This window comes from Anabrus simplex, chromosome 5 (genome assembly GCF_040414725.1).
Source record: "Anabrus simplex isolate iqAnaSimp1 chromosome 5, ASM4041472v1, whole genome shotgun sequence".
Classification (NCBI taxonomy): domain Eukaryota; kingdom Metazoa; phylum Arthropoda; class Insecta; order Orthoptera; family Tettigoniidae; genus Anabrus; species Anabrus simplex.
Genome location: NC_090269.1, coordinates 280,139,800 through 280,154,400, shown reverse-complemented (window position 1 = coordinate 280,154,400; position 14,601 = coordinate 280,139,800). Strand labels below are relative to the sequence as shown.

General features: G+C 38.6%; 1 protein-coding gene across 6 annotated transcripts in view; it reads right to left on the bottom strand.

The window, feature by feature from the left end:
- LOC136873986 (ankyrin repeat domain-containing protein 17) overlaps nt 1-14,601 on the bottom strand; it is a 918,230-nt gene that overhangs the window by 135,493 nt on the left and 768,136 nt on the right. For all 6 annotated transcript variants that reach the window (XM_067147404.2, XM_067147402.2, XM_068227616.1 and 3 more), the window contains 2 exons: nt 10,001-10,171; nt 384-525 (listed from right to left, as the gene is read on the bottom strand). In XM_067147404.2, the coding sequence (XP_067003505.2) occupies nt 384-525; nt 10,001-10,171 (313 nt within the window). The remainder of the gene's footprint in view (nt 1-383; nt 526-10,000; nt 10,172-14,601) is intronic.

Sequence of the window (14,601 nt, the reverse complement as noted above, 5' to 3'; positions counted from 1 at the left end):
CTTTTATTTTATTCAAATCTAACAACAGCTACTGTGTGCAATAGTGTAATGTTCAAATAACATCCACTATTTTGGGAAGTAATTTCACTCCTTTCATACATCCTTCCACTACGAATAAAAAAAAAGTGTTGCATCTTTTGATCCTTCACAACTTAACAAAAATCCAGCAAAATTGTTAGCTAGGACTTCTCAGAATCTTTCCTTGTTAAACTTATTATGCACTTTCACGGATGTCCATTGGTAAGTATACAGAAGTCCTACAAGAGCATTACAATATTTATACCTATAGCATAATTGCATGCTGGGTATTGTTTGGCTTCCTGAACATTTTCACAACATGCATAGGAGAAAGGCTGTAAACTACACATAAAATAAAAAATCACCACAGTTGAAGTTTTGTCCCACGAAGCTGACACCACAGATACCTTGGCAGATTTTGGAAGCATCTGAAGAATGTCTACATCAGGATCTTTGATTAATGCAGCAATAAGCGTATGGGCTTGACGTGTAGCATCTGCTGATCCCCTGTAATAACAGCAGAACACAGTACTGTAGTAGTAGTAGTAGTAGTAGTAGTAGTAGTAGTAGTAATAATAATAATAATAATAATAATAATAATAATAATAATAATCATAATAATAATAATAATAATAATAGCAGCAGCAGCAGCAGCAGTAGTAGTAGTAGGTGTCTTTATTATTGGCAAAATTAGGACAGTGATCTTTACCTTACATTTAACCAAACATTGCAATTGAAAGTTTTTTTTTTTACAAGTTTCTTTACGTTGCACCGATACAGTTAGGTCCTATGGTAACGATAGGACAGGTAAGGGCTAGGAGTGGAAAGGAAGCAGCCGTGGCCTTAAGGTACAGCCCCAGCATATGCCTAGTGTGAAAATGGGAACCCACGGAAAACTAACTTCAGGGCTGCCAACAGTGGGGTTCGAACCCACCATCTCCTGGATGCAAGCTCACAGATGCGCGCCCCTAACCGCACGGCCAAGTCGCCCGCTTTACATTAATTAAAACCCCATTTTATTTATTGAGGCGTAGTAGCGCACTCAAATAGTTGGTAGATAAAAATGACAACATCTGTATAAAATTCAACATTTTAAATATTAATCAGTGGAAACTCGGCTTTAGAAATTATACCATCAACATATGTGGTACCCTGCTCCAAATATCTCCATACTGTCATTCACTGATTTTAACACTGTTTTTGATGCTGTCCACCCTCATCGGAGGGTCTGCCTTACAAGGGCTGCACTCGGCTAGAAATAGCCACACGAAATTATAACACTGTTTTAGATATACTGTTCACCTTGCGAAACATGAGTAGTCGTCTCCTTGGAACTCATCTAGGCTGTCAAAACAACCACTTTAGACTTTTAACAAGTATAATATTTTAACAACCCATTAACGAAATCTGATAATAGGCGATGGGTTACATTTAGTATATCACCAGTAATTGTCATGTCACTTGCAATTAACAGTAGTCTGTAGTCAGCTTCCCGCATTAAACATACCCTTATACACGGATCCAACTTCCTGGTTGTACGGTTATTGAGATAAACTTAGATTTTCCAAGCACTGTACACATTCAAACAACACCCAATGTGTAAGACCTTCAGATTATCCAATTTTTCACTGATCGTCGTCGTCGGCTGTAACTCGATCCGAGTATATATAACTTCTTCCTGCATACATTGACCAGTTCAACGACTAAACAGACCAATCCTGGCATAAAACATACGCCCACGCAAATCACACTGAACGGATGGAGGAGGGCTAAAATTGATAGAGTTTTCTTGCTTGTCGCTTTGCCTCTTGATGTCTCCGGCGTTCTCTTTCAAACATGTTGCCACAAGTGGATGTAGTGTTCCGCCACAGTGAGCGATCCACAGCACATTCTTCCCATGTCTGTATATCTATACCAATTGTCTTCATGATGTGTTTCAGCTGGTCCTTAAAACACTTAAGAGGGGCTCCATGAGGTCTACTGCCGGAGCAAAATTCACCATAAAGAATTTGGTGCGGAAGCCTGGTATCACCAATGTGGTGAACATGGCCTAACCATCTCAGTTGATGAGCGATGACTGTTGCCTCACTGCTATTTAGCTGCACTTTGTCGAGAACTGCCATGTTGGTCACATAGTCCTCCCACTTAATATTCAAGATGAATCTCATTTTCTGTTGGTGGAAGTGTTCAAGTATTTTGATATCACGGCGATAGAGTGTCAAGTTTCACAGCCATACAGCAGCGTGGAAATGACAACAGCTTTGTACACCACGAGTTTGGTATGCAGTTTTAGGTTGTTATTCATGAAGACTTTGTGCATTAACCGTCCGAATGCTGCAAGAGCTGCCCCAATTCTTTTATCAATGTCTTGTTCATAGGTACGTCGTTTAGATATGAAAAGTGATCAACTTGTTCCAGTGTTGTGTCTAAGATGGAAATACTGAACATTGTGGTGCTAACTGCAACTAACGTCGACCCATGGTGTTCCGCACGTAACGGTACTAAGCAAAGTAGTTTCATAGTTCTAATGTCATAATCCCTTGGTGGCCCCTTTTAGTCGCCTCTTACGACAGGCAGGGGATACCGCGGGTGTATTCTTCGTCTGCGTCTCCCACCCACAGGGAGTAATTAAATTGACAAAACTATTCATCATAAAAAAACTACCTATCAGATTTTATTCAAACTAGTTCCTACGAGTAGTAAGAACAAATTGTGAAATTTTCAGCAAAATTGGTCCTGTAGTTTTGGGAGTCTATTCAGGATAATGAAACAAACATGGTTTCACATCTATATACAGTAAAATACCAGTATAACAGCATTCTGGAGACCTCAGAATTTCATTTGTTATAGTGACATTTTGTTAGACTGAAATCACTTCTTAAGAATTCACCCCTTGTGAATCCTGTTGAAGATTCAACATCAATTTACACACAAAAACACCTTAATACTGTATTTATTAAATGAGAGGAAAATTAGGATACATATATATACGCTAGCAAGAAACCCGTGTTTCGCAACGGTATTATACTGCAATTCATAATTGAATGCTTAACGTTTTATATATAAGCCGCCGCATTCTGAGAGATTACGGCAAAATTCCTCCCATTTTTCAATTTTTCTTTCCAGCAATCCATTTCATACTGCCCAGGCTAGCTCCAGGTATTCCGCCTGGTCAGTTGGGTCCCTAAATCTTTGCCATCTTTTCCTATAAGCATTTTTAATATGGATCAAATCCTTGAGGAGATCCGGGGTGGTGTCGTCTTGGGTGCCTTGGCGGTACTAACCCGAGGCCAGACTGCATTCCATACCTGCCAACTATACAAAACAAAAAATCAGGATATTTTGATATGAAAATACAAGATACAATTGGTCAAAACTGCTTATTCTACATGAATTGCACAATACAGTACTATGATATATTTATAACACTTATTGTCTCAAAGCCTGACTGTTGTTATACAAGGCTAAAAATGACACATCTCTATTCCCTCACAGGAAGTATGTGAGTGAGGTGATCAGTCTCTGATAATCCTACCGAAAATAGTATGTACTCATGCTCCACATGTGTGAATCAGTCATGCACTTAGATGCCATTACTTAGCAAATGCATAGATTAATATATTGCATCAAGCGCCTGCGCGATAATGCGAAGCGCAATGCTATTTGGATCAAATAACTAGCTGATGTACCTGTGCTTCGCTACAGAATTCTCAGAAAGACTTATCTTTATAGTTTTCCCAACTGAAGTCAACATAGGTCATTACAATGACGTCTGTACGAATGTCACAATTAAAAGCAATGCTGTCACATGAAATATTTGATAAAATGAAAAACAGCACATTTTTTAACGAAAAGTAATATGGTACCAATATAAATGGTCCGTTATTGGACATAATAAATTTTCCAGCTAACTCATTCCTGGTTGCCAGCGTTTCGCCCCCATGTGCTAAGTTGGGCTCATCAGTTGGTACTTAGCACATCCACCAAGACGCATGGCTAGTGCATACCGTGAAGGCCACTGGTAGGCTACTTGGAAACACCGGCAGTGCCAATGCACCATGAGAGACTTTGTCTCCTTACCAAAAATTGATGCCTGCTTGGCCATCAGATGATATAGATATTGATTCAATCTAACAGTTCAAAGTTCCAGAGCTAGAATGACCAGGCTGCAGATACTCCTGTGTAATTATTCCATTTAAGTGTGCACATTGCTCATTCCAACCACTGCCTCGGAGTAGGGATCGAATAGCTGGAATACTATGATGATCCAGTGTGTTACGTAACAGTAGTATCAGAAAATTTATGAACCACAGGAATGGCATGCTAAAGAAGAGAGAGATCTAACTCCCCACCTACATCCCGCCAATATTCAGGCAGGCCGTTATACTTGATACGGAGCAGTAATCCCATCTATCGGAGATAAATGGCAGCAGAATACACAAGCACGTCACAACAAACAATGGTCAATGTACTGCTATTGTTGATCAATTTTATGAGCTTTCTATATTGTATGCCCTCAGATTAAGTTTTCTTCCGACTTTGTGATATTTGAGCATCTAATGTAAAGTGAGTCGTCCTTTCTTTCACAACTCCCTCTTGTGTTATTATTCAAGCGATTGTTCCTTCATGACTTTTTTTCTCATTCTTATGATCATCTTCATAACTGAATCACCATCACCACCAATATTACTGTATTTACTCGCATATTAGACTACTTTTTTCCCAACATCTACACCCAAAAATAGTAAAGAGGGGTCCAATATGCGATAACCTCAAAATTTTGTGCAGTGAACAAGACTTCTAGGCTATAAAGAGCTATAAATGGTACGTGTAAACATTCTTTACTATTATTTAACAAACGCAGAATATATTTAAATTATACTGGCTATTTTCGTCAGAAGGCAGTATTTCTAAACGTAAAAAGACAAAGGGTGAACACGACTTTTAGGCTTACAGTACATATAAAAGTCCATTTTAGTTACTCATATCACGTCATTCGTTACATCTCTTTAATTCCTCTGGTGAGGCTGACGTCAGGAAGGGCATACGGCAGTAAAAACTTGCTACGAAGATTCGTCTCACTTCATACTCGAACCCGTAGAAAAAAGGGATAAGGGTATCGTGTTATATAATTAAATATTGATACAAAAGAAATTAATGGCCAGTCATTTGTCTCTGTCAGTTCAGCACTAGGCCTACCACCACAGTAAACCTGATCACTGCTTTCATTGGAATATTTTCACCTTGCACCATCAACTTCGCTGCCCTGATACCTGCATGTCGGCATTTCAAGTGACGTCATCTTCACTGCCATCTCATCAGTCGCGTCAGGCATGCTTTATTCTTTTTGAGCCACGCACTGCAATCGAGAGCTTACGTGGTCCATTCTTTTTGCACCTTTTAAAAATAATTTTGTTCCCGACTATAGAGTCTAAACAGTGTGAATCTATTCCCAAATGTTTTTTGAAGATGGTCTCTGATATTCCTAGTTGGTGTATATGTAGCAGAAGCCACTCTTTTTGAATAAAGCCATGCTGTAGAAGGCATGCCAAACCATCAGCTGGTAACTAGCGTATGTTACGAGTTGTACTTCTGAATGTAATACATAGTAACGGGAAACATACTTTTGGTAACTGCGACAGTTGAAACACAGACCCTTATTTTTAAGTACATTTCACGCTTGTTCTCTACATTTATCACATCAGGATTTATGTAAACAGCTGTCCATGAGATAAGAAAGACCACATTATTTAGGTTAGGTACATGATCGCCTTGATAGTGCCAAAAGTTCCTTGACGGAAAGAATAAAAATAAATAACAGGAAAATATACCGCATTTATGGATATCTACAGGTGTGGCGGTAATACGTTTTATTATCATAATGTTTAATTCTGTACGTTTGTTGTCTGTTTTGTTATTAACGCATACCAGTACCCTAGTATGTTTTGTTTGGCATCCCCGAAAAACGTTTAAATTAGGCCTACGTGGTGACAAAATTATTAATATTATTTGTCACGTACGCTGGCGAGTAAAACAATCATTTTAATTGGATAGCTTTTATCACATTTTAAACTTACTTCTCTCCAAATATAGGTATGCCTAAATTGACCTGATTTACGAGATACTAAACGACCACTTTGTTAATAGTCTCGTCTGGTGTATAAATAGCAACAACCGCAAATATTTCTCAACTAAAGTAAACTCATTTCCTCATCCTGAGGTGGTACAGCTCATTTTGGACACACCCCCAGTGGAGGGGAGTTACATGTACCGCTTTTACTGCATATCAACCTTCCTGCCATTCGTAATTGTCTGGCAGTACGGTACCGGGAATCGAAGTCAGACTCCTGAGAACAGCAACTAATTGTGCTAACCATTACGCTGGCAGATTAATATTAACTACAGAACAAAGACATATAGCATGACTGATGCATGCTTGCAATGCGCGGGTCGGACATGAAGCTAGGCCTATTCACCTACAGTATTTGTGCGACGTCATCAGAGCTGCAGTAGACCTATGTTACGGAGGCGGACATAAAGGGAATTCAACTCTGTTTCTCCCCCGTCCTCCAAGATGATTTTCCCCGAAAAATGTGTTTTTCTTTGTTTTTAAAGGGGATCCAAATACCAATTTTCACGTCTGTAACATTTTCAGGTTTTGAGATATCAGTGTAGTAATAAAAAGAATTCAACTCTCTTTTCAGTCATTTTTACCACCCACCCAAGCGTTTTTCCCAAAAACAAACAATACAAGTTTCTTTATTTTTAATAGAGATAAAAAATACCATTTTTTACTTCTGCGATGAGATATTCTGTAGAAGTGCTCATTTTAAAATTTCACCCCCTTTTTTGTTTCCCATAAGTGGAGTTTCCGAAAACAAATCACCTATGTTTCTTTACTTTTACAGAAGATTCCAAACATCAAGTTTTACATCTAACATTTTACGTTTCTGAGATATACTGAAGATATAGTCTTTCTAAAAATTCACCCCATTTGTCACTCCTGTTATGCACCCCTTAATTGGTTTTTCCAAAAACAAAAAATACACGTTTCCTTATTTTTAAAGGAGATTTCAAATACCAATTTTAAGGTCTGTAATATCTTCAGTTCCTGATATATATATATAAGTATCTTCATTAAAAGCGTTCAACCCCCTTTTCACCCCTCCAAGCGGGATTTTCCAAAAAAAAAAAAAAAAAGGGCCTATTACCATGACTGTTAACATCTACAGTTTTTATTTTTAAAGACGATTCTAAATACAGTACCAATTTTTACATCTGTAAACTTTTGAAGTTGTGATATAGAGATACACTCATTTTAAAAATTTGCCCCCATTTTCACCCCTTTAGCGAAAGAATATCCAAAAATCCAGCCATAGCGAGCACCTATATTGTAATATAAATGTTTCCCCAAAATTTCATTTCTTTATGTTCAGTAGTTTTGGCTTGGTGATGATGAATGAGTCACTCAGTCAGGACATGTTCATTTATATAAAGTATATAGATAAAGTAATGATATAAAGTACAGGTACTCGCAGGAAGTTTTCAGTATCTCAAATTTTACCCTGTACTGGTACATTATGTCCGCGACTTTATAACGTGAAAAGTCTGCGATTTCCTTCTGAATACTCCCACTCACAAACCAATATTCAAGGCAGTCAGTAACCACTGCACTTGAATTTATTACAGATTCTGGCACATCACTTCATGAGAGAAGAAAATCCTTAAAACTACGTGCCATGTTTGCTGCCTGAACAAGAGTCGAACTCTGTTGAACACTTTGAGGCACATCTTCCTTTTCCTCCACATCACCAAAGGGATTTCTGTTGTTGTTTGAATCATCAGTCCATAGATTGGTTTGATGCAGCCCTCCATGCTACCCTATCCTGTGCTAACCTTTTCATTTCTACGTAACTACTGCATCCTACATCTGCTCTAATCTGCTTGTCGTATTCATACCTTGGTCTACCCCTACCGTTCTTACCACCTACACTTCCTTCAAAAACCAACTGAACAAGTCCTGGGTGTCTTAAGATGTGTCCTATCATTCTATCTCTTCTTCTCGTCAAATTTAGCCAAATCGATCTCCTCTCACCAATTCGATTCAGTATCTCTTCATTCGTGATTCGATCTATCCATCTCACCTTCAGCATTCTTCAGTAACACCACATTTCAAAAGCTTCTATTCTCTTTCTTTCTGAGCTAGTTATCGTCCATGTTTCACTTCCATACAATGCCACGCTCCACACAAAAGTCTTCAAAAACATCCAATTCTGATATCAATGTTTGAAGTGAACAAATTTCTTTTCTTAAGAAAGCTCTTCCTTGCTTGTGCTAGTCTGTATTTTATGTCCTCCTTACTTCTGCCATCGTTATTTTACTACCCAAGTAAAAATATTCATCTACTTCCTTTATGACTTCATTTCCTAATCTAATATTTCCTACATCACCTGTCTACGTTCGACTGCACTCCATTACTTTTGTTTTGGACTTATTTATTTTCATATTGTACTCCTTATCCAAGACTTCGTCCATACCATTCAGCAGCTTCTCGAGATCTTCTGCAGTCTCAGATAAAATAACAATATCATCGGCAAATCTCAAGGTTTTGATTTCCTCTCCTTGGACTGTGATTCCCTTTCCAAATTTCTCTTTTGATTTCCTTTACTGCCTGTTCTATGTAAACATTTCATCACTTCTTTCTGGATTGCTGCTGCTTTTTCAAAGCCCTCGATTCTTATCACTGCAGACTGATTTTTATACAGATTGTAGATAATTCTTTGTTTTGATAGTCCGGGTCAGTTCTGGTCCCACTAAATCCAGATGAACGAGGTTCTTGTGTACTATGTTCTGCTGTAACATCTTTCCCTGCTCCAAGAACGCCGTCACCAACCACCTAAAGTGAAAATCTTATCCCTTTCAGATCTGAAAGAAAACTGGAGGCGTGAATTTTTGTTTGTATGTCAAAAACTGACTAAAATGCTCCTCAATACACATATTGATCATTTATTTTACAAAATAAAAACTAACATCCGAAAAAAAGGACCCACACAATTGTGCGTATCAAAATTCAAAACCTCGTTGTGTCACATACGATGATGTATCTTCAAAATTTACGTTCACTAACCAATGTACACACTTCATTGAATATATTCCGGTATTCAGTAAAGCTTCTAGATTAATATAAACGCAATAAATAAATACTCACTTTTGGCACTACTGCTTCTCGCCATCTCGCCGATCAACTGTGCTTTTTAAACTCTTCTTCCTTCGCCCTGGCGGTCAAGCGCATAGACGCCACGTGTCCCGCACAATCACTGCAGTCCGGTCTAGCGCCGAAAAAACATCAAATACGGTCAGGGATAAACAAAATACGAACCCGCACAATTGTGCGTACTCGGTCTGAAAGGGCTATGGAGCTGGCTTCTGTTTCTCCTCCGCCGCAAATAATTACACCATCATCTTTCAAATGTTTTTTTTTTTTTTTTTGCTATTGGCTGGTGTGAAAATGGGAAACCACGGAAAACCATTTTCAGGGCTGCCGACAGTGGGGTTCGAACCTACTATCTCCCGATTACTGGACACTGGCCGCACTTAAGCGACTGCAGCTATCGAGCTCAGTAAGATATTAACTAACATAAGCCATGATTAAATGAAGAGAGAGAAGAGGACTAACTCATTTAGCAGCAAGACACAGATAAGCCATGACTGAAAAAAGAGAGAGCAAGCGGCTTCTCCTGGCAATTCATCAATGCGCAAACATCAGTGTTATTAATTTAGTGATTGAATCGTGACATTAGTTGGAATCAGCAGAGCACAGTCTTTCAAGTGATAAAACAGCTTTGTCTAGTCATGAGAAGATCACAACTGTTAGCTCAGAGATTACTTCTAAAACTAACTTTTTAACTTTACCTGCAAACAATGTAAAATTTTCCTAAAACTAATGTGGACTCTAAATGGCTTTATAATCAACACCACTTACTTGATTGTAATAATTCTTTCTCCTTGTCCTTTGCTCTGTTTCTCCACCTCTATATGAGCACCGGTGGCCCCTCGAATGGCATTGATGTTGCTTCCTCCTCGTCCAATTACTCGGCTAATGGCATTCAGAGGCACTGAGACCTTCTTTGACCTGAATGGGGAATTTAAATATCTACACCAATCATTAGAATGTTCATGACATTTAACACAAAATGTGAACAAAAATATAGTTATACAAATATTTAAGAAACATAAAATAATAAATTAACTTTAATAAATTACAGTCCCGTGCTAATTAATAAAAACAATAATACACTTTTATTTTTTGCACTTATTCACCCAATTCGTACCTTTAATCTTTGCTAATAGCTAATATGTCCTCCTTTCAATATTTGCTTTATGTCGCACCGACACAGATAGGTCTTATGGCGACGATGGGATAGGAAAGACCTAAGAATGTGAAGGAAGCGGCCGTGGCCTTCAGTAAGGAACAGCCCCACCATTTGCCTGATGTGAAAATGGGAAACCATCTCCAGGGCTGCCGACAGTGGGGTTCGAACCCACTATCTCCCAGATGCAAGCCTACAGCTGCGCGCCTCTAACTGCATGGTCAACTTGCCCGGTGTCCTCCTTTCTGTATTATATGTTGCTTTACATGACTTGGCATAGATTCCCCAAGCGATGAGCACATATTTTTAAGATCATTATCAAACTACACTGTATATTTGTGAAACAGTCAACTTTTGCGTGTCTCCTTTTGCAAATAGTCCACAAGTTTTCTAATCGATTATTGCCAGGGGATTTCCCTGTCCACTGTAAGACACGAATGTTGTTCCCAATGAAGAAATTTTTCATTTTCTTTTAAGAATGGGAAGGAGCCAAATCTTGCTTAAAAATTCTGTGACCATCTGGAAACCTTTTCTGCACCTCACCAACAACTCTCCTTTCCAGTATTTTATCATCCCATTGAATGGTACTACAGGTTCCGGTCCTTCATGCATGAAATTTCCCCAAATCCCCAGAACACCTTAATGGGGGTGTTCTACAGACTACTGCACATGTGCTAAGTTGTTGGTTCATTTTTCACTTGGAGCCACTCTACTTCAAAGTGACTAATCGGAAAGAAAAGCTTTCTTCTAGTGTTCCATTGTCCAATCCTGGTAACTAAATGGCCACAAGAAAAGTTTCCTGCAACATTTCTTCTCTTAGGTGTTTCTTTACAGGTTTGCGAGCCTTCCTTCCAGCTGCCAGAAGTTTAAGACGATTAGAAAAACGCAGATTCCACTATCCTTTCTCCCCAATTCTTGAGTCAAGTTCACAGCAGTGAGCCTGGGGTTTGATTGGTTTCTTCCGAGTAGAAAATATTCATCAATTGGCACCGATATATATACATATTTTTCCTGTAACAATTTCCCTTTTCGTTCTGTGAAACTGAGCCAGACTGTTTGTGCCACAGAATAATTCTATTTATAGTTCCTACATCAACACTAAATTTAGTAGCTACCTCTCTCTGCGCCATGGAAGTATTCCAAAATAATGCTACAATTGCGCTACACTTCCTGGGAGTTTTATCCACTGAAGATAGAGGTATTACTAATTGCACAAGGAAACCTCAAAATTCCTCAAAAGTGATGCATTGAAAGAATACTTTAATACAAAACAATTGTCACAGAGATTATTAACCAATGAACAAAAGGGCTAAGAATGGGCAATGTATAGCACACTGTTGTCAACCAATGGGGAAATGAAAAAAATTCCTTGTTTTGATTAATTTGCATGGAACTGTATATCTTGAAAATGAAATATTCTCATTTTTTGATCCTGTGAACACCATTTCACTGGCATATTCTAATGAATAATAACATCACTCTATAAAAGTGGTAATTTCATTTAGCCCTGAAAGTGATTTTCCACCATTAGGCAATATCAAAACTTACACATAATATGGCCAAGAGGCGTATGCACTTCGATCTTATGGGTGAACTGCGGCAAATAAACGAAGGATCACGAATGGATTATTAAACTGAATGCTAGCTGCCACTTAGAGTGGTGCAAAACATGTTGCGTGGACTCGTAAAGGGATGAATCACGCTCCACATTGTGGCAGTCCGACGAACATGTATGGACGTGGCAAATGCCAGGTGAGTGTTACTTACCGGAGTGCATCGTTTCCACTATGAAATTTTGCAGAAGAGGCATATATTACGGAATGGTCCTATGTTTCCTGCTTTGGTTTTAGTCTACTGCTTTTTCTCTCTCTCAAACCATGAATGCCCAAGCCCATCAGACAACACTACATAATTCTATGCTATCCACCCTGTAACAACAATTTGCAACTGGCCGTTCCATTTTCAATATAACAATACACCTTTTCATTAAGTGAAGGTCTTAACTGAGTGATTTGTTGAAGTGGGAGTGAATACAATTAAATGGCCACCGAAGCCCTGATCTGAACTGGCATCTATGGAAGAAGTTACAGTGCTAGTTGACAGCCAGACCAGACCGCCCAAAATTGCTTGTTCACCATGTTGCATGAGCAAATGGAAAATTGCAGACATCTACCAAAACTTAGTGGAAAGTCTTCTTAGAAGGACAGATGCTGCAACAGGTATGTAGGGTGAACCTATGTCTTATTGAAACCCCAGGATGGTGGTGGTGATTTTTGTTTTAAGAGGAAGTACAACGAGTTAATCATCCTCTCCGAACAAATTAGTGGAAAAGAAATTTAAAATAAAAAAACAAATTATTTATTCAACAAAGGAATTTGGAAACACAGTACAAAATAAAACAAAAACAATTATACAATTTGGCCGAAAAAACTACTAACGAATCAAAAGCGAACTTGCGTTCTGTAAGTAACAGTACACTCGTAATTTATATAACCTTGATTAGTCCACTGTCACACATAAAGCGTATGACGAGATCAGCAGTAGTCGTGTCATTGGCTGAGATTCGGTCAAGTCAATACCAATGGTGTCCAGTCATTATACTCCGCACCTGTTTTACTTCTAAACTGACGTTTTGACTGATTTTGGCTCTATCTGGTGGTTATGCGCCGAAACATAGACATCCAACCAGTCCCAAGCTGCAAATCATATCGACTTATATCGGCAGAGTACTATCTCGAAACCTAGTTGCCAACTCTAATATTTACATTCATCATGTGGTTAACCTAGTCTCGCAGAGTTTGTATGGTATTTGGTACGGATCGCTTTCTTTTGCATTTTTCTTCTTCAGTAATTAGAGTTTTTGATATTACTCTTTATCTCCCTAGTATAGTACAGTATAGCGTAATTAACAGTTTAGTAGAGTGGAAGTTAGTACGATATAGGTTTCTTAGAAGTGAAGCCCCCACAGGGTGTATAATTATTTTGTTCTTTTTCCGGGTTGAATCGTGTTGTATTCTGTATATTCCGTACAGTTTGCCAGTCTCCCAGCCTGAGAGACCGATTACCTTGGATCGAGTAGGGGTATTTCAGTCGCCTTGACAAAGAATACTGCAACATATTCAAAACGTTGGCAAACTGTACGGAATGTACAGAAAACAACAACACGGTTCAACCTGGAAATGGAACTAAACAATATAGGTTTAATAGTTCAGTGTATAAAAATAGCTGTTTTATTTATGTCCGTGTATTGGTTAGTGTACTTAGCATGTATCAGTGTAGTTTGGGAAACACAAGTGGCAAGAAAGTGACTCTCAGAACAGTTCCCTTTGCAGCCCATAATCTCATTCCTGTGCCAGCCATTAGCAGTAAGTGATGTTATTTCCTCATTCTCTTTTATTCTTAAGTTTAATGTATTCTCTTTTAGTGTCAGATGTTAGTAAGAGTAGTTTTTGTGAATTTGTTCTCAATCTCGATTCATTAGCTTTTCTGAGTACTGCATTACAGGGCTGTTTATCGACAACATATTGCATCAGCTGTTCTCGCGACAGTAGCCCGCTGGAAACAGAGGTAAGGCGATGCTCATTTGTTTTGCGAAACGTGAATTTAGAAGTAAAGCCGGGCAGAGTGTAATAGCTATGTAGAGTATTTCTGAAGGAGGATCAATTATAGAACCCTACAATGCCCTATCCTTCATTTAATGCCAGGTCATTTCTACGAGTCACTACTACAGGCACTGCATAAACAATGTTTAACAGAGGCCAGGTCATTTCTACGAGTCACTACTACAGGCACTGCATAAACAATGTTTAACAGAGGCTTTCCCAGTAAGAACGTGTGCTTCACACGAGACTTCAATAACTGAAGATTCAACAGCATCTGCATTGCTTCTGTGATGATATTGTCCAAAATCACCCTGTCCCATGCCCTATCTTGATCAATAGCAAACATACGAAGAAAGTTACCTGGACCAGAAGTATTGGTATCGGGAGATTTTGATTGAAACTAAAAGCTATACAATCAGCATCTTTTCTTTCAGGATCTTCTGAATGAGGTTTTAGGCATCTTGGCAACTTCCAGCTTCATCATCAGAGAATGAATACAACTAAGCCTTTGCTGCAAGTTCCACACTCATAAATGCAGGGGAGGGGGTCTTTAAATTTACATTTAACACTTCACAAAGAGCCTGTATCTGTTTGAAGTATCATAAACCAAT